The sequence below is a fragment of the Anoplophora glabripennis genome, unplaced genomic scaffold (genome assembly GCF_000390285.2).
Source record: "Anoplophora glabripennis isolate ALB-LARVAE unplaced genomic scaffold, Agla_2.0 scaffold433, whole genome shotgun sequence".
Classification (NCBI taxonomy): domain Eukaryota; kingdom Metazoa; phylum Arthropoda; class Insecta; order Coleoptera; family Cerambycidae; genus Anoplophora; species Anoplophora glabripennis.
The window spans coordinates 128,097-154,151 of NW_019416557.1; the positions used below are offsets into that span (position 1 = coordinate 128,097).

The 26,055-nt window shown below is 34.1% G+C and overlaps 1 protein-coding gene across 2 annotated transcripts in view; it reads right to left on the minus strand.

Annotated features, from left to right (window-relative positions):
* Positions 1 to 7,948: 7,948 nt before the first annotated feature.
* Positions 7,949 to 26,055, minus strand: part of LOC108910569 (inter-alpha-trypsin inhibitor heavy chain H4) — a 34,677-nt gene continuing 16,570 nt past the window's right edge. Inside the window, exons 2-15 of one of the 2 annotated variants that reach the window (XM_018715214.1) lie at positions 22,653 to 22,829; positions 22,355 to 22,597; positions 20,222 to 20,425; positions 17,224 to 17,487; positions 16,859 to 17,167; positions 16,535 to 16,771; positions 16,195 to 16,480; positions 14,160 to 14,453; positions 14,039 to 14,059; positions 13,952 to 13,978; positions 13,824 to 13,865; positions 11,049 to 11,240; positions 8,177 to 8,342; positions 7,949 to 8,115 (exon numbers count right to left, since the gene is read on the minus strand). In XM_018715214.1, the coding sequence (XP_018570730.1) occupies positions 8,073 to 8,115; positions 8,177 to 8,342; positions 11,049 to 11,240; positions 13,824 to 13,865; positions 13,952 to 13,978; positions 14,039 to 14,059; positions 14,160 to 14,453; positions 16,195 to 16,480; positions 16,535 to 16,771; positions 16,859 to 17,167; positions 17,224 to 17,487; positions 20,222 to 20,425; positions 22,355 to 22,597; positions 22,653 to 22,787 (2,463 nt within the window). In that variant the 5' untranslated portion in view covers positions 22,788 to 22,829 and the 3' untranslated portion in view covers positions 7,949 to 8,072. Of the gene's footprint in view, positions 8,116 to 8,176; positions 8,343 to 11,048; positions 11,244 to 13,823; positions 13,866 to 13,951; positions 13,979 to 14,038; positions 14,060 to 14,159; positions 14,454 to 16,194; positions 16,481 to 16,534; positions 16,772 to 16,858; positions 17,168 to 17,223; positions 17,488 to 20,221; positions 20,426 to 22,354; positions 22,598 to 22,652; positions 22,830 to 26,055 lie in introns of both variants that reach the window. The other variant, XM_018715213.1, reaches the window with a different exon arrangement.

Below are 26,055 nucleotides of genomic sequence, written 5' to 3' on the forward strand. Positions count from 1 at the left end.
AGCAGCTGTTGCATTTCCATTACATAATCCATAAATAAAATGCATTTCGGCATATTCTTGATTAGTAAAACGATTGTTATCCGCCATTGTACTCACAAATTAATAATTCGTCAACAGACACGATTAAAATATGGTAACAAATGTCAACTATGTTAAAAGTGACAGGCGCCTACTTTTTGAATACGTCAAATTTAACACCTAGCGGTGAGTAAACTCCCTTTGCATTTTGTAAATTTATTAGAAAACTAATCATTTTACATAAAAAATGCAAGAGACAAAAAAATTTCTAAATTCAATGGTCTTTCTAAAAATCTTATGATATTTGCTGTATCTTTGCAGAAAAATTTTTTTTGGCAAAAAATAGGATACAGGGTGATAAAAAAACACCCTTCCGCTTTCTCAATTTTATTAATATCCACATTATTTATTGGCTTCCTAAAGCTGACTAGTCCCTGAAAATTTCATTATGTTTTCTTTTTCCAACAAAGAGTTACGTCACAAAAACTACTTTTGTAGTTGCACCTTTTAAGGCCTATAACTTCAAAACGGTGCGTTTAAGAGGTTATGTTTATTAGAGTTTTTAGTCATATTTTTTTATGTACTATCACCACCCAAAGTTTGTAACATACTTTACGGGAGACCCTGTATATAGACTCCTCAATATAACTTTCTGCTACAGAGGAGCTCTTCCATCCACCATGCCGTTTGATGGTTATAAGATCAGCAATTATTGGCCAATGAAGTTGTTGAAGTGCGCCTCATACAATGCCCTGGTAGCACAATTGTGTGCAATTCTAATACAAGTTGTTTCAAGTTTACTTGAAATAGCCAAATTGTGTCAGATTGTTTTGTGTCTATTGCTGAAATTTATATCGTTTCTTATGCAAAATACTTTTACAATACTTGCACCAGACTTAACCAAAAGTATTTGAGTCCAAAGGGGTGAATTAGTACGATATGTCTTACTTAATTCTAATGTAAGTCTGCAACATAGTCACTTGCTTTAATTTATCCCTTTGTGCTCTAGTGCCCTGAATCAAATCCATTGAAAGCTTTGATCAAGACAATTGTACAATGAATTTTGCAATAAACTTGATGCTGATTTCAGCAATAGGTACACAGCAGTCTTATACAGGGTGTCCGGTAAGTACCTCCTAATCTCTCGGGAGTGTATAGGGGAGGTCAAAATAAAACTAGTCCTTCCTATAATTTTTTTTCCTAATGTGCCCCGTTAACGGAGTTATGGGGGGTCAAAGGGGTACCTAGAAATTAACGTTTAGGGTTATAACTTTGAAACCACCCTGTATATTTTAATAAAATTTTCGTACGTTGTATTACACATGGAGCTCTACGATTTGATGCTAAAATCAGTGTCCAGAAACGGACTGGCCCTATCACAATTTTTCTCAAAATTTTGACAGAAGTAATTTTATCAAACTGAAAATATTATTATTAGATACTCTGAAGGTTTTTCTTTAAAAATGGTACTCTTTATTTATTTCGAAAAAATGAACGGTTTGCGAGATAAATCGGTTTTGAAAAAAATTGGTAACAAATACAACAACAATTAAAATTTATTTTTTTACAATAAAATCATTCCCGCTAGTGCCAGCCTACAGATTCACCATAAACATTTACTGGTGGTGAATTAAGGGAATGAATAATGCCGTTTCTTGTAAAATCAACATCTATGACCAAAATACATCTACAAATTATTATTGCTCTTGTCTCCATGGAGTTCTTTTCTATTGTTTTCGTTGTTAGACCCTGTTGATTTTAAAGTACTTGTCAAAGGCGCGTGACAGAATAAAAATTCAATTTTATTGTGGTATTCGTTTTAAGCCGTTAGAAATAACATTTAAAAATGGAAGAATATTCCTGTGCAGAATATGCTGATATGCACCTAATTTATGGGGAAGCATTATGCAACTCCGTGGAGGCAAGAAGACTTTATGAGGAAAGGTTTCCGGGTCGACATTTGCCGAGTCCAAAAACTTTTGAAAGAGTTGATCGTAGTTTAAGAGAAACAGGTAAAAAAAAATAGTGAAAAACGTTAGTGAAACTAATTTCTTCCGAATCCTTTATTTAGGAAGCTTTTTGCCACGCCGTGGTGGAGCAGGAGCCCCGAGGAGAGTACGAGACCCTCATGTAGAGGAACAAATATTGGAAGACGTTGCTAATAATCCTTCAAATAGCATAAGGAAGCTTGCGGCGCAAAACAATGTTACAAAATGGGCTGTACATGAAACTCTGAAAGAACAATTGCTTTACCCGTACCACATCCAAAAAGTACATGCTATGTCTCCAGATGATTATCCAAAAAGACTTCAATACGCCAATTGGTTTTTACAGCATCATATTCGGAATCATAATTTTGGTACATCTATTTTGTTCACCGATGAAGCAGGTTTTACAAGAGACGGCATAATTAATTCGCATAATCTACATGTCTGGGATGAAGAAAACCCTCACGCTTTAGTTCAAACTCGCTACCAACAAAGGTTTATGGTGAATGTGTGGGCTGGCATTATCGGGAATCATTTGATTGGTCCATTTATTCTGGAGCAAAGACTTAATGGTGCTCTTTATTTGCAATTTTTAGAGGAAAATCTAAATATTTTGTTAGAAGAAGTGCCCCTTCAAATAAGAACTGAAATGTGGTACATGCATGACGGTGCACCACCCCACTTTGATCGTTTAGTACGTCAACATCTGACGAATGTTTTTGGTGATCGATGGATAGGTCGAGGCGGACCTGTATTATGGCCACCTAGGTCGCCCGACCTAAACCCATTAGACTTTTTTCTGTGGGGTCATTTAAAAAATAACGTTTATTCAACACCCGTAAATAGTAGAGAGGAACTTCTGCTGAGGCTAACACAGATCTGTGACCATCTCCGCAATAATCACGGAATATTATTTCAAGTGCACCGGGAAAACATTCGTAGGATTGGAGAGAATAAAATGTTCCCTGGGGAACGTTCCCTCATTTCGCTCTACTACTGTTCTATCACAAAATTCATATTGTATTCTCGACACAAAGGGATCGAGCCATGAAGGTGCAAAACGAGAATGTTGTCAAATGTACCGACCAATCAGAAAGCAGTAAATAGGCGGTAGAATCAAAACTGGTGATGAGCTAGACATGAAATAAAGCTACTTATAATTGTTATTTATTTGTCAGTGTCAGGTGCAGTCTAAAAAGAAAAGAAAGTGGAAGTTAATAAAAAAATCGAAGCTAAATCAAGTAAGTTCTAAACAAAAAGAGCTTCTAATAGAATATATTGAGGGTAAAAGACAAATGTACAGTGGAAAGTTAATACCCAGCTACACTAGAGAGAAAAGGAGGGTTAACTGGGAAGAACTTACAAATATTTTAATTTTATATTAGGCAGATTCATTTTATTCTATTATTATTTTATTCGTGTACTGTACAATCTTTCAAGTAAACACAAATTATATGATATCACCACAAAACAGTAAGCATGTCAAAAAATATAGGATTAGGTTTAATGATCCCTGCCTGCTCCCTCGAAAATATCAGTAGAAGAAATAGGGAACAATTATTCTATCATTACTCAATAGAACACCATTCAAGAATACCGATTAATAAGTTTTAGTAGAGACACGGACCCTTTCTCTCGTTCCTTCTACTCCCTATAATTCAAGAATAAAGTCCCAGACTTCCACTTATTTTTGCTCTCTTGCAGTACACTTGGTTGACCAACTTCTAAATCTCTCTTTGACATTTTATAATATTATTTGTTTTTCTCAGCAACCCTGATGAAACAAGAAAAAATAAATTTCTTTCCGAGTTATAAAAATTATGCCTTTAGAGAAATTACATAACTTTACAATGAATGGTACACATATTGTTTTTCCTTTCTTTCAATCTTTTTAAATTGTATTTTACTGTTTTGTATATTTTCAAACTAAAATAAGAATTTTCAGTTTTTTGGGACTTTGAGGCTCTATAAAAAACGTGCAACGACATAAATTAATGAAATTTTTGATATTTGGATTTTAAATGGTGCTGAATAACGAAGTGTTGTCAAATTTCTAATAAAAAATCCCTAATACGATTTTCCAAAAACATTATTATTAAAAAAATCATAGCGTACCACGAGATAACATTATCTCCTTAGATATATGCCCCATACGTGTGTCTATGCACTCCCTACCCTGAAATTTGGCATTAAAATCGCTTCACCCTGTAAAATTCTACACTGGTGTTCCGGATCAAATCTGTACACACTATGACTGTGGGAATTGACTCGTCTCAATTTATTTGTAATTGTCACAATTTTGCATGATTATTTTTCCTCGTATTTTTATAGAGCCTATTAATCCTAGAGAATTAAAAACTACCCAAAATTGTTCTTTTTGTTACTACATGATTATCTTGTTTTTTACTTGCTGTGATTTGAAAAGTATCACTTCGCGCATTCCATAAAAGCCCTAAAGTTTTAATACATGAATCGTCAGATATAATAAACTGGGGTAAATTGCTTTCAGTGTTTCCGATACTATTTAAAATGTACATATTGTTAGCAACCCATTTTCTTAGTTGAAAACAGTCACTTTTAAGGATTTGATCGATTTCTTGCTTAAGGAAGGAAACTGATGCATCCCTGGTTGCCTATATTATACCGAAAAGTAGTAGAAAACAGCTTTTTTTTATTCCAATATATCTTTTTAAAGCAATGGAAAAAAGTAATAAAATTTCATATCACATTTGGTAAAGTATAAATGAAGACAGTAAAACAAAAATTAATTGGGATAGGTAAATAATTCGTGAGAAATTAATTTCTTATATGAGTTTTTTTGGACTTTTTACAAACAAACGATTATTTCTTCATAGCATTATAGAATTTTGCAATTTTTTATATAGTTGTCTTTTAATAAATAAACTGATTGTTCAACACTTTATTATTTAAAAAGTTATATTGGAATAAAATTATCAAAAAATATTCATTCATAAATCACATTATGTCTGACCTTTAGTTCGCTTAATGTGTAATAGATGTCGCACTAGTAAAAATTAATTTTTAACGAACAGCTGTTGTGTTGTGGTTAATTTGGTATAACCTGATTCTGAATTGGTTGATAAGTAAATATATATTAAGTTAAAGAAAGTCATGATCATTTTAGATACATTATTGTATAAAAGTATACAGTCCCATAAGCACATGATCAAAAAGGTACTACGACATTCTTTGGGTCAAAAGAAGACGATTTGACCTAACTTCCATTAAGGAAAAATGTCTGGCTCCTCTGCTATTGACTGTCAAAGTTCTTGAAAAAAAATATGTTTTTTTCTAATATCTGGAGAATGTTACAATGGATTTTAATGAAACTTGCTGTGGACTTGTTTCTAAGTAAAACCCATGTTTTGATGAAGCAACCGCGTCCATCTGCCTTGGGCTAGTGGTAAATTCTTGAGTGTCTTGGTCCAGAACTTTTTATTTGATCGCTGGAATAAATTCATTTTATTTTTATTGATGCGTCAGTCCTTTTTTTAGAGATATTCGTGCTCTTGGTTTGTAGCATTCATAGTTTTTACGCAAAAAAATGTTTTCAATTTTAGACAATCATTATCACTACTACTCAAGTACAACAAATATTCACTACAATCACTACTATCGTAGTAAGTATATTTGTAAAATCTTGTAGCATTCATAGTTTTTACGCAAAAAATTGTTGTCTGTTTCGTTGCGATTTAACAATTTTAAATATATCGCAGTAAATCTGCCCTTTTACAATAAGCAGCTTTCTCTAATAATAATTGCCAATTCTTTTACCTAGGATATCAATATTGAAAGTAAAATGGTCGCAATGTTTAAAGTCTGTTTGAATATCATCTTACTTCATTAGATTTATTTTTTGTTAACACTCAAAAAATGTAAAGACGTACTTAAGAAAGACATAATTCTCTTTATTGAAACTGGATGATAGTTACATAGATACGATATATGATGGTGGAATTACAGGACATGTTCGATATGCCCCCCATTTCCTTGGATGCATAGCTGGATCCTTCAATTGAAATTGAATTGAGCCCTCCTCAACATTTTTTGATCATTCCATATTACGTCCGCCTCGTTTTGAATCCTACGCAATAATTCTTTCTTGGATTCCACAGGAGTAGCGTAAACTAGTAGATAGGCTATGTTACTATGACGCCAAAATCCCATGTATTTTCTTATGAAGGTTCATCCTGGTCATTTTTGACGAATTTTACCCCCACTCCTCCTCCTTTTCCCTTTCCCTTCCCCCTCCCCTTCCCCGCCAGCCAATCAGAGCGCAGCATTTTTGGTAAGAAATTCAAAATGTAGTCACCTAGGACCCCCACCTAGGGCTTTGCCCCATCTAGGACTTTGCCCCTAGGCCCCCATGCAGGTATCTCCATGTATGTATGTAGGATTCCCCAAGTAGACAAGAGTATTGTGCGTAGACCTCCGCCTGTATCCCCGCGTAGGTATACCTAAATTGTATAGGGCTTCGCCCGCCACCGCGGGCCCCAAAACGTGGTCAAACGAAGACCTAGGCAGTAGCCGCGATTTCCATTTCACAATAGTAGTTTATAACGCGGCCGAGCGTGTATCCGTAGATGGCGTTGCAAGTGGAGCGCGGGTCTAATAAATATGCTTGTATATTTAAGTATTACAAACTACGGCTAAAAAATATTTACTGGAATTTACTTTAGGAATGTTTGTTAAAATAGAACAGAAAGGNTTTGACCCCCCATAACTCCGTTAGGGGGCACATTAGGAAAAAATATATAGGAAGGACTAGTTTTATTTTGACCTCCCCTATACACTCCCGAGAGATTAGGAGGTACTTACCGGACACCCTGTATAAACAATTTTAGGTACCAATTTTAAGGATATTAGTAAATTCTTAGTCAGGTATTGGTGGATGGTAAACTAAGAGGTCTTCAGAAATATGTGAAGTATGACGATGGCAGACATCTTAAAATTGAGTTTTATATTTTACTTGCTGCAAATTTTTTAAAGCATGAAAAATCTATATTACAATCTTTAATAAAAACAATTATCAATTTTTATAATAAAAAGTTCAATAACACAAATTGTAGATTTTGTTAGAGGTGCTGAAAGGAAAATGAAAATAATGGTGATATACAGGGTGGGCCAAAAGTACTAGAATGGCAGGATATCTGGGAATATTCAAGGGGTAGGGTAAATGTAAGCACTAGTGGTTTAGGATTTTTCCTAAGGTCATATGAAGGTCATGAGATTTTTTTTTAAATGGGACCCCATAATTGTGATTCTGTCAATGGAGAGCGGAAAATTTTACATTGGGATATGACCTTGAAGTGACAATGAAGGTCAAAATCAAGGTCAAATATAAAAAAATCACAAAGTGGTCCAACAGTACTGGAATGGCAGGAAAAATATTCTCCACAATAGTTCTAGGATTCTTGATGGGCACTTTCCGGTGACCTTGGATTTAACCTCTGCCCTGACCTCAAATTCCTTATCATCTTGTCATTTCAAGGCCAAGTTTGTTATTCTGATGACTACTATTGACCACCCAAGACTGTCTATTACCCTCGATGACCACTGTTGCTCTTCAATGACCGCCTTTTATCTTTGGTGACCACTAATGACCAATAGTGACCAACTGTTGCCTTTATGACCTCTAATAACCGACCTTGGCCGTATGTTGCCATCGGTGACAACCATTGACTAACCAAGAACGTATGCACCTTCGGTGACTACTATTAACCAACAAATGACCTTCCATTATCTTTGATATTTGCTCTGGGAAAAAATATTGCCTCAGTATTAATGGTGCGATAATTATAATAATGCAAGAAACAAAACATCAGAAGAACACATTAAAATTATTTATAACAAAAAAAATATGTATATTTTTAATTCTGCCTGTGAACTACAGTTTTCAGTGGTGAAATAAAAGTCAAGTGAATACTTTTACTATTTTTATTTAAAAATAAGTACACCATATTGTCAACACATTCAGTTTTAAACGTTTAAAAATTATTTCACAAAAAAGGTGTAGGTGGTGGTTAAAAACCTACTTGCTTCTTTCTAATTTTTATTTTCTTCTTTTGGGCAACACACACCAGCATATCTAAACAGATATTTTCAATATTAAGTCAGCAGTATGAACCAGAAAAAAATTGTATACTCACCCATCTAATTCACAGAAATAATTTTTATACACATTTTCGTTTGTGAGATCTGGGAAAATCTGAGGGCATTTGTACAGAAGTTCGCAAGTTCCAATAGAGTTACGTGGCGTTTTTGGACAGACTGGACTATCTGTTATATTTTTATCTAATCCTAAACCATATGTACCTAAAAGGAATAAAACTTAATGCATTTAAAAAGTAAATTTAATGATAACATGATAAAAAAGCAAACGGAGTATAAAACTTTTAAAGCATAATGTGATTTAGGCCAGATAGAAGCATGTAGCAAAGTAAGGTGCAGCACCTCCTTAGTGACAGAATTTTGATCTGTCCAAGTGGTTAGGTACATATCTGTTTATTAGATCTGAATTTGCGTCAACTGTATGATATGCCATTGGAAAAGAGGCAATACTAGCGGTGTAACGAACAATGCCTTCTTTTCTATATTTAAAAATTATTACTCATCTGAAGAAATTCTTAATTTTCCACATTTTGTATACAGGTGGTCCGAATTTTATGCAGGAAACTTCGAGGGCAGATAGACCTCTTTAAAATAATATGTGTTTGCCTTATAAACATAGGTCTGGAACAGCTCCGTTTTAGAGATACAGGGTGTTGAAGTTGTTAAAAAAAATTAAATTTTTTGTTATATCTCTGGAATCTATTAACCGATTTCAATAAAATTTAGTACGGATAATGTACAATAGTAGGCCTTACATTCCCTAAAATATGGGATTTAAAAGTTCATCCAGTAGTGTACAACTGGACAGGGGTCACCCTTTTTTTTACAAAAAAACCTGCGCCACTGCATTTTTTATATATCATTGTAACTGATTTATATTTTAATGCATAAAATACGTGGAAAAGGTAATTTGAATTTTTTCCCTAAAATTAGTCGCTCTCAAGTTATTCATACCAATACAATCCCCTTGTGGGAGACACTTCAAACCATAACATTACAAGAGTATTTATGTTTATGCTTAAAAGTAATTTGTAACCATATCAACTAAATTCTTTACACTCCTTTCTTCACCACCTGTGAGGTAGTGTTCCTGGCATTTTTAGTTTTCTCTGGAGGCCTAATACTTTTTACAAATAAGAACAATTTAAATCAAAATAATAATAAAAATATATTTAACAAGCAACAGCAACTAAACAAGAAACAAAATTAACGTTACGCATTTACAACAATTGTTCAAAATGCGAACCACCCACATCGATACATTTCTGACACCTTCTATTAATGGAACTAATTGAAGCTAATATCATGTGGTGGTTTTCTTTTAATTCATTACACCCGTCTTCTATTCTTTGCAGTAGTTGTGGTCTTGTATCTGTTGGAGCAGAATAAACTTTAGTTTTCAGATAACCCCAAACATAGAAGTCTAGGTGGTTTAGATATGGCAATTTAGCTGGTCAAGACACTGGATCCTCTGCACCATTATGGTAAACATTGGCATTGGGTCTTCTACCTATCCATCGCCCCATATAATTTTTATTAAACCATTCTAATATTATTCTCCCAGAATGCGCAGGAGCACCATACATTGTATCCAGCTATTTTGTCGTATATTCAATGAAATATTCTCTAATAATTCAAATAGATAGTTTTCTAGAAGGTTTAGAGATGACTGGGAATTTAGACGGGGTGACAAGAAGAAAGGTCCATAAACTTTATTGCATTCACAGAAAATTCGTGTTGAAAAGATCTTGTCCAAATTTCCTGAGGATTTTCTTGTGACCAAATATGCAGATTGTGAAAATTCACTACCCTTTCCCTTTGGTAAGTATACATTTATTATTATTTTGATTTAAGTTGATCTTATTTGTAAAAATAGTGGGTTAGGCTTCCAGGGGAAACTAAAACGCTTAAGGAACTCTACCTGACATCTGGTGTGGAAAAAACAAGTGTAATGAATTTATTGATGTGCTTACAAATTCCACTTACTTTTAAGCATAAACATAAATATATTATAATATTATGGTTATAAATTTTTGCACAAGGTGATTGTATTGATATGAATAACTTGAAAACGACGAATCTTAGGGAAAAAATTTAAGTTACCTTTTTTACGTCTGTGCCTCAGTAGTTATGATTTTTTTCCCAAGTATAATAATAACTGAAATGCTTCATTGGTAATACGTCTTGCAAAATTGAGAATGACAAAACTGAATGTATTGTTATTAAAAAAAATATATGTTCTAATATTTTATATACATAGATAGCAATAAAGATATACAAAATATTTTGATATTTAAATGCCTATACAAGACAAGCTAAAAAACAATTTTGAATATTGCTTAAATTGATTTCTTTTTTTGACATAACAAATAAATCTCTAGCATACTCATTGTAAAAAGTTAGTTTCAAAATTTTGGGGAATTTCCAGAAAAAGCTAAGATGTCAAGCCCGCTTGATTTTTGATAAAAGTTAAACAACGAAAACCTTATGCCCAAACCTTCATTCCCTTAAAGAATACTTGACACATATTTCAAATGATTATTTCAATTGAATAGGTAAATACCAAAAATATTTTTTTGTAATTTACTTTTTTTATAATATAGTTTGGTGTGCTGTACATTTTTTTTTCATAAAAAATTCTTCATATAGAATTAATTTCTCATAAATATGTTTGACATTCTGTATATTTTAGAACCACAAGTACATATATTACCGCAACGATATCACACCTTACTTTACTGCATGTGTACCTACAGCAGGCATTATATTTTATTCACTCCAAATTAATTATTTAGTTTAACTAATTATAAGTTAAATTTCTTTGTATTTTGTAAAATACTTAAAATGTATCTATCTGTCTGAGCTAATTTAAGAAAATTGAATAGGATGTTATTAATAATAAAATGGTACCTGAAGAAAGAGTTATGGTTCCATTTGCATTGAGTAGAGAAGATAACCAGGGAATCTGTGTTTTGAGCTCATTTAGAGCAACGTCTTCCAGTACAGGCGTTGCAGAATCATATTCTTGAGGAGCAGCTGCTTCTACTAGCACTCTGTCTGAATCAAATGTTGAATAGGAACCACCAAACGCACTTGCACCTGCTACTATATAATTTAGTTTATTATTATCGTTACACATATGTATATATACAGGGTGTTTGGTAAATCGATGCATTCCTTACAGGTGGTTATAGTACAAGTGATGTGTGATATGTTTCCTTAATATACCATATTTGAAAACGCATAGTTTCCGATCTACAGGGTATTAAAGTTTTAACAAAAAAAATGCAAATTTATAAATACTGCAGAAACCGCTCAATATATTTTAATGAAATTTTACAAGCTTTGACAGTTAACAATACATGTTTTATGATAAAAATGTTGTTTTCAGTTTCACCAGTGGTGTGTGCACAGGCACGTCTTTGGATATTTTTAAAGGAAAAGATGATACGCCACTGATTTTTCTTAAAATAAAAACTATTTTTGAATTCGTTGTTCAATTCGAAAGAGAAAAGGTATCTTGACTGTTTTTCTTATGACTCACCGTTCTCGAGCAAAAATAATTAAAATCGATTTATTGCATAGTGTAATCCGGTTTCAATAATTTGAAAACTAGCAGATATTATGCACTCAGCTTTTTTTTGTACCAATTTTATTACAAAAAATTATTACTCCTCGCAGTTAACATCAGTCTAAAAAAAATTTATCAGTTTTTAGATTCACTATTCACTATCTAATCAGAAATTAGTAAGTTGGCTGACATTTTCGACCGGGGTAACCCAGACAGAAATAAGAAGGCGGGCATGTGCCTACATTAGAAGAAGGGAGTTCATTTTGAGCAAGATCTTAAGTAATTACTAATTAGAATTAGGTAATAACATAATAATTGTATTAGTAATTTTTTTCATTTCCTAACAAGCTTTGTACTCATTTAATACTAAAGATTAGTTAAACGAATTTAAAATTACAGGCAACATAATCTAATCACTAATTAAATGAAGAAGCTTTTAGACAGATATGAACCGTGGGTAGTAATAACGTGCTGTAATAAAATTGATACAAAAAAAACTAAGTGCATAAGTCATTTCTGCTATTTTTCAAATTATTGAAACCGGATTACGCCATGCAATAAATCGATTTTAATTTATTTACTCGAAAACGGTGTGTTATAAGAAAACAGTCGAAATACCTTTTCTCTTTCAAATTGAATAAGGAATTCAAAAATAATTGTTATATTAAGAAAAATCAGTGGCATATCATTTTTTTTTTAAATATCCAGACATGTCTGCGTGCACACCACTTGTGAAAATGAAAACAATATTTGTTGTTAACTGTCAAAGCCTGTAAAGTTTCATTAAAATATTCCGAGTGGTTTCTGCTATATTTGTAAATTTGCATTTTTTTATTAAAACTTTAACACCCTGTAGATTGGGAACTAAGTGTTTTAGGAAAATGGTATATTAAGGAAATATATCACAAATCACTTGTACTATAACGTCCTGGGAGAAATTCATCGACTTACCAAACACCCTGTATATACAGGATGTCTGAAAAGGTCATGTCAAAAATGAAGGGATATATAGGGGAGGTTAAAATAGTTATAAAAAAATTTTTCCTATCGGGCTTCGTTGGGGAGTTATTCGCCTTCAAAGAAAGAAGTTTGAAAAACAAATTCCAATTTTAACTTCCAAGTCGTTACCATGACAACAATGAAATTTGGACTAATAAAGTAACTCATGGTAATGTTCATTTGGAAGTATAAACTGATATTCCGTATGTCTGGATTATACAGGAACAGACAAAATTATCCATTTAAATTTATACATCTTTGACAGTGTTGACAAATTTGGAATTTTTCTTTCGTAGTTTGATTCCTCTCTCACTTTGCTAAAAAAAGGTAAACCTTATCAGTTGATATCTTGTACCATTTTTGAGAAAATTGAATTTTATTAACAACATACATGTATTGTATCAAAAATGTGATATTAGATTTTTGTAAAAATCTTAGTTTCTATGGAAATTGAGATGACTGTCAACAAGTATTAATTAGCATAATTAGTAATTAACAGTTAGATATTTGTCATAAATCATTTTGAAACCATTTGTTGATTCAATATCATGGAGGATTTTAGCTATGAAGAATTTGCAGATATTCATCTAATGTATGAACTTGCAGAATGAAGCTGTTCGTATTTATGCCAACCGCTTTCTAAATTGAATTTGCATATTTGAAGTGATGAAAGCTTCCATACTATTATTCAGACAAAACGGTACAAGATATCGACTGATATACAGTATACATTTTTTTTTAGCGAAGTGAGAGATATCGAACTGTGAAAGAAAAATGTAAAATTTGACAACGCTGTCAAAGATGTATTTTAAATGGATAATTTCGTCTGCTCCTGTATAATCCAGGTATATTGAATATCAGTTTATACTTTGAAATGAACATTACCACGAGTTACTTTAACTACCTATGTTTCAATGTTGTCATGGTAACGACTTGGAAGTTATAATTGGAATTTATTTTTCAAACTTCTTTCTTTGAAGGCGAATAACTCCACTACAAAGCCCGATAGGAAAAAAATGTTTATGAAGTACAACAACTATTTTGACCTCCCCTATATATCCCTTCATTTTTGACATGACCTTTCCGGACACCCTGTATATTAAAATAAGTAATACCTGAATAATATGAAGAAGGTGCTAGACCAGGTGCTGACACACCTAAAAAGAAATTGTTATTTATTTTCATCATATGGATGAGAAGAAAATTTATCAAATGCTTTTGAAGTTTACAATTAAATACATACTTGAAGGATGTAAACTTAAGGGGAATCCTAAAAATATAAAAAGTATAAGTATGCAAAATAATTTTATTTAATTTCAAGATTTCTTACCACTAGCAATTATTGGGTACCCTGAAAAAGAAAAAAAAAGAATTACGAACTTGTATTCTTTGGTATTAAATATTAGTAGTTACACAATATTTAAATAAGACTATCATAATAAGGTATTTACTAGTGTCACTATTACTGGAGGCATCTTCTGTATTTACAGAATCTGTAGTGTTTGGTTTAACAACAACCAATGAGCTGACGTCACTGACAAATGAATATTTCAGAGCTATTTTGAGGGCATCCTGTGTTAGCTCAGTTTTATTTTCTGCGGCGTCTCTCTGTTCTAGAATCTGTTTTAGAGTTAAATAGGCCCAAAGTCTTTCAAGGGATCCTACAGATTGTGTCACAACTGGCACTAATTTCACAGGGCCATTTATTCCCCACCCTTCTACAGGCCCAGGAGCAAAGCCAGGATCTACAAAATATTTATTAGTCTACAAATGAATTTATTTATGTAATTTATTATTATTTTTAGAGTCAAAAGAAAATAATATAATTCGGCAACTTTCCTATAAAAATTTTCATGTAATTCTTTTTTCTATTCATTTTTAGTTGTAGTTCTCTTATAGTAGCTTACATGTAAAATTTAGGTAGCAACCAACCAGTGGCGTCGAAATTAGGAAGGGCCTAACGGTCAAATTTCAACTGTCAAAATAAGTCGTCTGATGATAAAAAATTTTTTAATCGATCAAAATATTTGGGTGTTATAAGTATATTTTATAGAATTGCCATTCAGAGTTAAAAATTCAAAAACCATGACAATATTGCCATTAGCAATGCATATACATACAAGATGTTCCGATTTATAGGTGCGTACGTGACAAAGAAGTGTTGCCATGAAAAACAAACTACATACATACAAGATAAATGTTTTAATTCATTATTGGCAAATCACTTGTCACTGTTATCAACATTTTTTAATTATTTGTTTGCAAGTATTTATTAAAAAAAATTAATTTTTGGGGAAGTTGGGAAAGGACCCCGCAAGTATCCTTATGGAAAACCGGTCCTGGTCAAATGGTATGAAACTTTGTCGAATGATAGTCCTCAATGTGTCGATCAAAAAAATCCATGGGACCTAGGTCTGAAAATCTATGTGCTCGATGACCATCAAGTCTAATGATTTATGGGCAAGTAAATGCAAATATTTTTTTATAGTGACCAATTTGGCTGTTTCTTGATGTATTTTTGTATGTTGAATGCGAATCCGTGGTCAAAATAGCTGTATCATCCTTCAGTCTTCAGAAAATCGGTGAAGCACCTATTAAAGAACAGCGATAGCGACACGTACTGCTTGAGCGACATCTTATATTTTTACGCATGCTGAACACTTATCCGTCTTCAGCATATCTGCAGTATCCCTCAGTCTTTAGAAAATAGCTGAAGCACCTTCAGAAAACTGAAGAAAAGTTTTAGTGATTTGCCGATTCACCGATTTTCCGAAGACTGAAGGATAATACTAAGTTTCTTACCATTCGACCGGGACCGGTTTTCCATAAGGATAGTTGCGGGGTCCTTTGTATAGAACTTATACAAACCAATTATTTATGTCAGTAATGAATTTGAATGTTAAAAGTACCTTGTTTTCCATGACAATGCTGACAAAATCAGTAACAGACTTAATGGAATCTATATTTTTCTCTATGCATATTGTATTATACTTTTAACCTTAAGAATATTTGGAAAATTTTTTTTGGTGTCAATTTTTGAAAAATTTCTGTTTTAAGAAATTTTAGTTTCCAAATATGCATGTTTTCAAAGTGTATTCATAAAAAATATTTGAACTATATTTGTTTTTTACTTATTATGTGGCTGAAAAACAGTCAGACACATAAATTAAACTTTTTTCATAACCACTTAGTAAATACTACTTGTAAAATAATTATTTTTTATCTCTGGTCCGCTGCAGATGGGCTGCAAACATTGTCATAGTTTTTAGACTTTTATTTGTGATTTCTTTGAAAAAAATATCGGAACACAAAAACTTATATTTATATTTGTAAAAAATATTCTCTTCATTGTCGAATAACTTCTTTCTTGACAGTTAAAATCCCAACAGACTCCTTATTCCACTTCCAACGTCATTGTTAGTTTGTACTTAGTATATTATGCATATAGTTGCTACAAAAAATAAAATTAAATAAATAAATATTTACCAATTTGTCCTGAGACTACAATTTCTGATCCAGCAAACAACAGTGGAAAATCAGTTTTGGTTACTTCCGATACATTGGAAACATATTTGAAAGATACTTTGGACAGAAGTGGTGAGGATATTTGCTTATAAAACTCTTGCAGTTGTAATGAAGCATCAGCTGCTTCATAAATGTGTCTAGCAAAACCTAAATTTTTCAAGGATATTTTTTCCAGAAATTTTCTATCTGCGCCGTCTCCAAATGATAAGGAAAATATGGCACATTTGCCACTGTTTAATTCAGAAATCTATAATATTGCATTTGTAGTATAGGATTCTCATAGGAAATTCAAGGAACTTACTGTACTGATAATTTTATTATTATCTACTTCCCCAACAGTAGCTTCACCATCAGTTAAAAACACTATTAAGGGTTGGTGTTTTTTGTCTGTTTCTAAATTTTTCTCTACTAATTCCAGTCCAACTTTAAGTGCTGATTGTATATCTGTACCACCAAAAGCGTTCAATTTTGCAACAACCTCTTTAGCTTTCTCAAGATTTTCCTCAGTTGCTTGATAAGCTGGAGGTAGTGGTTGTGCCTAAAAAATTATAAAAGCTGTTTTTTTTTTTCTAAAAAAAATCCATCTAGTCTAGATTCATTCATGCAAAAGGGAAAATGCAATTACCGTTTTGTTTTTGAATATTGCCTCTGGATTTTCAGTAGTAAATGAATAGTAATCATCACTTCCTGATTCGTACTGCACTTGAGTCTTGTCAATGTTCCACACTTTAACTATTGTGCCAAATTCTACAATATTAAAAATATCATCTTTCTTAAGTTCTGCCAGAATGCTATTCATAGCTTCTTTCAACTGGGCTATCCTGATTCCATCCATACTGCCACTTGTGTCCAAAATGAACGCCACTTGTTTTGGAAGAGCTGGCAGGTCGGATGGAGCAAAGAAATGAACAAAATGACCACCATCGACTAACACCTGAAGATAATAAATCACTGTGGGACTCAGAAAAGACAATTAAATAGGCGACTTACCTCTCCACCACTAGGATCCCTCTCTACATCATATTGTACAACGAACTGGCCAGCTAGGCCATTTTCTTCTTTGGTTCCTAAACTATTAGCAAGTTGTTTTTGCCTGTCAATGTCGGGACTAAACTTCACAATTGCTGATGTGCTATTTACAGTAATTACATTTGCGCGGGGATCCAAATTCTCATCATTTTTAGCTATTTCATTACCAGACCTCAGGGAACGAACTTTGACAAATTTCAAAGAACGTGATTCATCAATGTGAACCTGAATAAAAAATATATATTAAGATATCAGATGTTTGACTATTTGTTTTAATTGTTTTTATTTTCTATTTCCAGATTAAAAGGCTTAATTTTAAATAATACAAAAATACAGATAATACTTTCTAAAATATACATAGTGATTCATAGCAAATGTAAAAAAAAATAGATAAAGGCAGAGCTTCAAAAGTGGTAATTAGCTAATGCTGTCTGGATGCTGTGGAAGTTAAAAAAATATTTGTATAGCTCAAAAACGTTTTCTTTTTTTATTTTTTTTATGAGAGCTATCAAATTGTACTTTTTGATAAAAGTGTACCACTAAAGAATTGTTCAGTGGCGTACATATGGGACCTTCCTAAGATGTTTTACCTGATGGCTTTAGTAGTAGTAGTAAAGGGGCGGCCTCAGCCTGGCAATTAGGCCACAAGTGGGCCCTTTTTGCCTACCCCGCCGTCCCATCACCTAATCACTCTCTGCCTCTGACCCTCCTCGAACCTACCCGACGCCCTAATGAACGCCAGGATTTTGGTCCATGGAAGGTCTCTCACCTCAACCCCTTGCAGCTCTTCAGCACCAAAGACTTTATGTCTTATTCTCCCAAAGGCTGCACACTGTCCCAGAAGGTGGACAGGGGTGTCCTCCCCTTCGCCACATTTCGGGCATAGAGGGTCCTCCTCAATTCCTATTAAGCTTAAATGCCTCCTAAGTCTGCAGTGGCCTGTCAGAACCCCCACCATTTGGTTTAGGGCTCTTCGACTGAGGCTCAGCAGCCATCTTGTCTTGGATTTGCTAGGTCCATGTATAAAACTATGGGCCTGCCTGCATCCTCTATTTCTCCTCCAATCCAGACCTAAAGTTTGATAGGCCCACTTATTGAGGGCCCCATTAATGCTGCCTCGTGTGATACCTAAGATTGGTTCAGGTCCCTGTCCAGGTCCCCTGGACCCAAGACGAGCTAATTGATCCGCCCTCTCGTTACCAGGGATGCCCCTATGGCCTGGGACCCAAACCAACTCTACTTCTTTTCGTCTGGCCAAAGACTCTAGAGCGTCTCCACATTCTTGGACAAGGGCAGACCTAGTCCTCGGGGAGCTAACCGCTCTGAGCGCGGCCTGACTGTCGGAGCAGATAAAAATCTTCTCCTCTGCACAATTCCTTACCTCCTCCTTGCTTGCTACCATCAAAATAGCAAAAACCTCAGCCTGGAAGACTGTAGCATACATACCCAGTGAAAAGCTTTCCTGGATGCCGCTGCCTTCCAGATAAATTCCTGCTCCTGAAAACTCGTCTTCTACCCGAGATCCATCAGTATAGCACACTAGGGATCCCGGGGAGAACATATCACCATCCTGCTTCCACTGCTCTCTCGAGGGGAAAGTGGTGACATACTTCCTTCCTAACCTAAGCCGGTCCTCTGCTTCCGTAACCCTCATGGCGGATATTGGGATGTCCCTCTCCGCCCTGAGGGCCACGGCAGCATGGCCCTCAGTGCGTCCTTTAGCTCTCCAACCGCCGGCGTCCCTTATCCTAAGGTATGCCGCCATCGCCTCCCTCATAATCCATGTAGGAAGGGTCGGCAGCCCCAGAAGGACCTCTAACGCGGCAGTTGGGGTCGTCCTCATTGCCCCTGTAATACCTAAGCAGGCAAGTCTCTGGATTCTCACCAACTTCCTGGCTACCGTCACCCGGTCCACACACGGCCACCAGACCAAGGCCCCATACTGTAGCCTCGGCCTGACCACCGCCGTGTACACCCAGTGAAGCACCCTTGGATTGAGTCCCCAGTTTTTGCCAACTACCTTCCTTAACTGCCAGAGGGTTGCCACTGATTTCCGGGTAATCCTCTCAACCTGTGGCCCCCACGACAGTTTGCTGTCCAAGATTACCCCCAAGTATTTGACTTCCCTGACCAAAGTCAGGGGCCTCCCATACATGGTTGGAGCCCTGAAATCACCTATCTTCCTTCTCCTTGTAAATAGGATCATCTCAGTCTTCTTTGAGTTGACTGAGAGCCCCATCTCCTCGCACCACCTCTCTATGATCCTACAGGCTCCCTGCATTCTGTCGCATACCACATCCAAAAACCGGCCCGCGACTAGAACCACGCCATCATCGGCGTAAGCCTGGGCATCACTATATCCCTCCGAGGTTAGGCGTTCCAGGAGACCGTCCATTACTAGGCACCATAGAAGCGGGGAGAGACAACTGCCTTGAGGGCATCCCCCTCCCACTCCCAGGTCCCTACGACAGTCCCCCATGACTGCACTAACCTTCCTTTCCTTCAATGCGGAACTCACCCATTCGACCACGATAGGCGATGTGCCCCGGTCTTGGAGCGAGTTGCATATGGTCTCAGTTTTTGCCTTGTCAAAGGCACCTTCTATATCAAAGAATATTGCCAATACACCTGATGGCTTTAATGTTTGTGAAAATAATCTGAATTTTATACCGACTGTAATGGAGAAATTTAGTAAAATGTGAAAGTCTATTAAATTTTGACCAATTCCTAGTCAATTAGAAAAGTAGGATTAGAACCGCTTTATCAAGTAGGTACCTACCTAAGTAAAAATTATGCTGGAATGCAATAGAAGCTTTTTGAATTTCAAATTATGGTGTCTCAAATAAAATTGATTTATTTGAAACATAACTGACCTTTTTTTGGAAGCAGGCCTACATAAATATAGAAAAGGTGTAAAAAATACTTGTATTTCTTTAAACTGCACACTGTGTTTACTTACTTCTACGTCGAGCTTTTTAATAGGTTGTCCGGGATGGATATTTAAAAGCAATTCGTATCTTTCATTTTGGCGCTGTAATAGTTCTTCATACTTTAGATAAAAAGTAGCCTTGCTTTTTGGTTCGATGTTCACCGACACGGTGAACCTATTTGAATCTCTCGCACTCACTGCAACGTGTGCTGCAGCTTGACCATCGGCAACAGCCTAAAAAAAAATATTACAAGGATAATTAATCAATTACAATTAAAGAAATTATGTAGGGATTCCCGCACAAAGACTAAATAGGAATACGTTATAATTTGGTGACTTGGTGATGATGTTGTTTACAAAAATAACATTGAATATATTCAAACGTGTTTTCTAAAATAGGTAGGTATCTGTCGTTTAAGTTTCATTCCCTGCAGTTGCAATAGCTCAAAATTAACTGTTAGCTAGATTTTACATTTTCTCAGTGTGTTAAAATTTTATCTTTTATAAGTAGCATATAGGTGCCATGAGTGAGAGTTAGGACAGTATTGATATTTTCAATGGTAGAATATAAAACTATATGAATAACTTTTTTGAAGCGTTTACTTTCTGCTATTTTCTATGTTTATATTTTATTACTTATTATTATCATATACTTTTAAATTGCTCGACTTGAATATTTGTATGAAGTTGTTGAGAATGCTTTTATCATTACTGGTTTTTCCGTTTTTTAAGGTTCAAGTATTGTTGAATGGTGTATACTAATAAACAGAGAGCTTGGGACTTGGTCGGATGATCATAGCCGTCGCGTCGGTTTTTTGTACCATATACGAAACCGGTAATAACGGCAGTTATTGGCTTCGTGTATACTTGTTTTAATATCATAATAATGTCAAACGCGCCAAGGGGTGAAAAAAGACCTTTCGCTGATAAATAAGTACGCAAATTTATTTATTTATTGTTTGTTGTTTATACTTATATGTTTATTTATTTGTTTACTACGTACACGCCTATGACTAGGCCCGAACTCTACTAATAAATGAATAAATAAATAAATGACCGTTTTGAGTAATTTTGTTTGTAACTGACAAGTATTATGAAAAATTACATACTATAGTAAAATTAATAGTTTACGATTGCAAACTTAATTTTGAGTACCTTTTTTTTAAACATGATATGTCTCGGAAAATGAATTGATGGTTCAATGTGAAGGAATAAGATCATAAGAATATATCTTCTAAACATCCTAGCTTTCGAAATATAGGCAAAGTCGTTCAGCGGACAAATATTTCGTTGGTCAGCCCAATCAGCTGATTGAGAATATTGGGCAGGCTTTAATACCGTTAATACAAGCCGGTTCAACGAATTGTTTGACTAAAGAAGTTATACCGAACTAGTCGGACCATTCGCTGAACACAATCTGAATTTGCATATATTAACCAGTGGCGGAGATACGGAAAGGCATCGTTACTAAAATTTCAATAATTATAATTATTTTAATACTTTTTCAGTGAAACGAACATATCAGTGTTATTATTTTCGATCTATTCGTACTATGTGGCAAGCGTATTTTAGATTTAAAAAGAATAATATTTCGTAAATAACTTGTTTTACAAAAAATTGTAGAAATATTTTTTCTTTGAAATACAACTACGAAACAAATGAATTTGAGTTTCCAAAATATTCAGAGGCGTCGAAATTCTGGGTAACTTAGGGTGTATTTTGATATCTTCGTTACTGGTTGCTATAATTGTATAGAAACTCGGTAAATTTTTATATTTGTTAAGACGCCAACTCAAATTTTATTAGTTTACGTCAATTATATTTGGAAATATTGATGTTTTTCCAATACTTTTCAAAAACTTAAACATCTATATATCGAAAACTAAGCCGTTTAGAATATGACTTCATCGGATTTGTTATTCATAAAATTCAAAAAGGGTTCCACCAATTCATTTTTTCCAAACTATTACTGGGACACCCATATTTATTATTGTTGCAAGGTTCTAGAGTTTCATCAAGTCAAAAATTTATTCCAAAAGTAAGTCTTTTATCTTTTGCACATACGTAATTCTGCATTTGAAGGCCCCTGATTAAAAATAAATTATTATTAAATATAATAAAGTCCTATACAGCCTTATAGTTTTGTAATAAGTTTTCACTCACCTTTTTGTACGTATTTTCGGCTTCTTTCTTCTCTTGGACATAGGCTTCGTAACTTTTTCCGTCGATTTCCATAGTGAAACCAGAAATGTACGCCTGATCTGGTAACACTACAGAAAATGTGGCTGCCTGAGCAGACTTGTCCAAATTTTTCACTTTACTAGTGATTAAGGTTTTCGCAAAGCGATTCGATACATTTGTATCAACTCTCATTTCGTAAATTTTAGGTAAAATTAGCCCTTGGTCCTAAAAATATATAGGTTACCAATTTCTATTAAAAAAAAAATGTAAAATTTAACACCTTTTGTTCTTCACTAGCTTGTTCTTTTGGAGGTTCGGTTGAAGATACTACCAAACTACTATGTGTATGTGTTGTCAATGAATATGTCGACGATATGAAGACACCTACAAGTGTCCATACTGCCAGCCACCACATTGTAAGTGTATATTTTGTATATTACTTATAATTATCTATATTCTAAAAAAAGAAAAATATATATTAACATAATTATCATTATATTACTTAATAACACATATTATACAAATCTATTAAAATTTGTATTGGAAACATACATTTATTAAAATTTCTATTGATACAAAAAAAAATCAAATGAAAGTTGTGTTATTCAGCAGGAAATAAAGGATACTATAATACATATTTTCTTACAAATCATATCCCTTCAAGGGAGTTTGCGAGGCAACTTTATTTTTTTCAATACATTATCTGTTTTCTCTTATTTCATACACTATTTTGGGCATCTTTTGTATCAAACGTTTTTTTAATATGCAAATGTTGCGTAATTTTAAATAAAACACTATTTTGGAAACTTTCTTCATTTTTATGAGCTGTAACTCTTTTGTCTATTTTTAACACGGAATTTACTTAATTAATGAAGAAGTATCTCATCTTTAGACTTATGTGCTGTGGTTGATTCAAACTCTATGTTAGACTTCGTGAAACTGAAAAATATTTGAAGCTTCAAGAGCACATAGACTAAATACGTCACCATCTATATTATATTACTTTGATTCCTGAATCAAAAGCTGAGAACGATAGAAGACACCGTGTACAGTATTTCCACACTGTCCGTTTGGTAGAGGTGGTTCCATTTCATATTTCATGGCCGATAAGGCTTCCTGACCTTACTCCACTGGACTTCTGTCTCCGTGGATATCTTAAAAATGTGGTGTACCGAAGCTTTCTTACAAGGGAACGAATTAGAAATGTTTGTGTTGACACTCCCCAAGAAACACTTTTCTAATTATCTAATACTGGCTAAAAATGATTTAAACCTGCATTGAAGGCAATGGTGAAACATTTGAACACTTAATGTAATAACATTGCATATTAATGGCAACAACAAAATTAATCGATTTCATATATTTTAAATGTTGACATTTTTATAATATTATATAACTTTACTTTTAAAACGTTCTCTACAAATTGAATTTCTTTGTCTCATAACAAGGGCTGTCACAACTGAGCCGCGGGACATAGGCGTACGCATTACTTATTAAAAAGCGACAAATTAAATTGTCTACAATACACCATAACACAAACGGATAAGAATTAGGAATTAATTACGTAACATCTGCGCGATGACAAAGGCAACAGTATACTAACGTGATGTGAACGTGAAAGGCATTCTGAAGCAGCGGCTCACGTATGTCTCGCTTGGCACGCCATTGAATTGCGGCTGTCTCTCTGACAGTCCTAATCATAACGATTACTTCGTTTCATCCTTTTGACTTGTGAATACAATTCATATGAATTTTTCAGCTTGCACATTGTGATATGGTGCATTGCCAACCACTAATAGCGGCAAATTTACTATAAATTTCATTTGTAACCATTTTTCGTAATTTTGATAGTTCATGTCATCATGATAGTCCCCCGATATAGTTAAAATTAGTTTCATATTTGATATAAAGTCATTTTCCCATCGAGCATGAACTATAACTAACTCCTTTTGTTACAAGTATTCGAAGCCCTTTGTTGCTTTCGTCAGTCATACAAGCATTTTCATTCGAAGATTGATTGTACGTGTCATCCATATAAACAATTGGTCGACTCTCTTCACGGTATTGTTCCATTCTTCTTAAAAAAAATTTAAACTCAGATCTTGGTTATCACGACGGTCCATTAATAGTCGTCGATTGTCTTTGTTTTGCTCCACTGGAATTCTATATTGTGTAAAAGTTCACGCCAACTTTTCCTGCCGCCAGTCTATCCCATATCTTCATGGAACTTTTTATGGATATGGATTTTATGGTGCCGTTTTTTTTAACATACAAACATACCAATTTTGATCGCCCTATCCATTGTCTATACAATGGAAGTCATCCAAATACGCTTTTGGTGAACGATGAGGTTTCTCCATTTGCAATATTGTTTCTTTGCTTCACAACTTATCTGAATTCTTTAAACAATTCTTTTTCAGTCTGTATCGATATTCAGCGTTCAAGGTTCGGGAAGAAAATGTACTCCAGTGCTAGTCTGGTAACGTTGTCATTGAGCGAACAAGATAAAGGTCAACCTGTTTGGATGCATTGCATCTCAAGGACAGCATTTTGAACATTTCTTGTGATGTCGTATAGTGTTTTGAAATCTCTCAAAAATATTAAGCATTGAATTTATTGTTACACATTTAGCAATCAATAGAAAATGGTAAATAGCAAGGTAGGTACTTAAGGATCTTCTTATTTGATTTTCATTTATCTAAAGACCAGTAAATTTTACGAATATTTTACAAGAATAGTTTATTGCCACAAATTGATTGTACATTTTAAAATCATTTAAACGTACGTTTTTTTTTTCAAAAAAGGTCCCTTACTCCCCCAATAACTACGCCACTGGAGTGTATTTTGGAAGTTGTCATCCCTCAAATTTTATCACTAAATATTTTTTGCCAGTGAAGTTACAGGAAAAATCATATAAATATTTGATACTTTTAACACCCTGTATATTCGTAGGGAAGCGTCCTATCAAAAACTTTTATAGGGTAGAAGTTAATTATTTTCATCGGTAGAATACGCTATTAAAGTTTGACAAAACTTATCATTAACGCCCTGTATAAAATAAGCATCGATCTTATATCGCTCTTAATACAAGATCTATGAAAATCCCCATGCAACGGAAGTCGCGATCTGGCCACCACTACCAAGTCGCCTACTGTGCGCCAGCTCTAAAGGTCTAGGTTAATTTCTATACCAATTTGTGTATAGTATAGGTATACTATACAAAAAAGCCTTTAGTTGATAGTATAATCACTACATATTATAAAACAAAGTCCTCCGCCGTGTCTGTCTGTCGGAGGTGTCGGAAAAAAATAAGCCGTCTGGGAGCTTTCAACGAAAACGCTGCCTAAACCCTTTGAGATATAACAAAATAATGTATGTTGGAATTGTGTATCTTATATACGTCTACAGAAAAGTCCGCGATGGCATATGTCTATCTCTTAAGGATAACATACTATATCCATTTTAATACTTTAAAAAATGGGCAATTATAAAGCGGTAATTGGAAAGCTATTTACACAAATACGGTATTAATCCTTATCATTTTAAATACGTTAGTTGGCTTGAGCATTTCATGAAGATTATTTTTTCCCTTTACGCCATGCATATTAAATGAATACCTTAGGAGATATAGCAAAATCAAAATAATGTGCAACGAAATTAATTTCGTGTCGCCGTGATTCGAC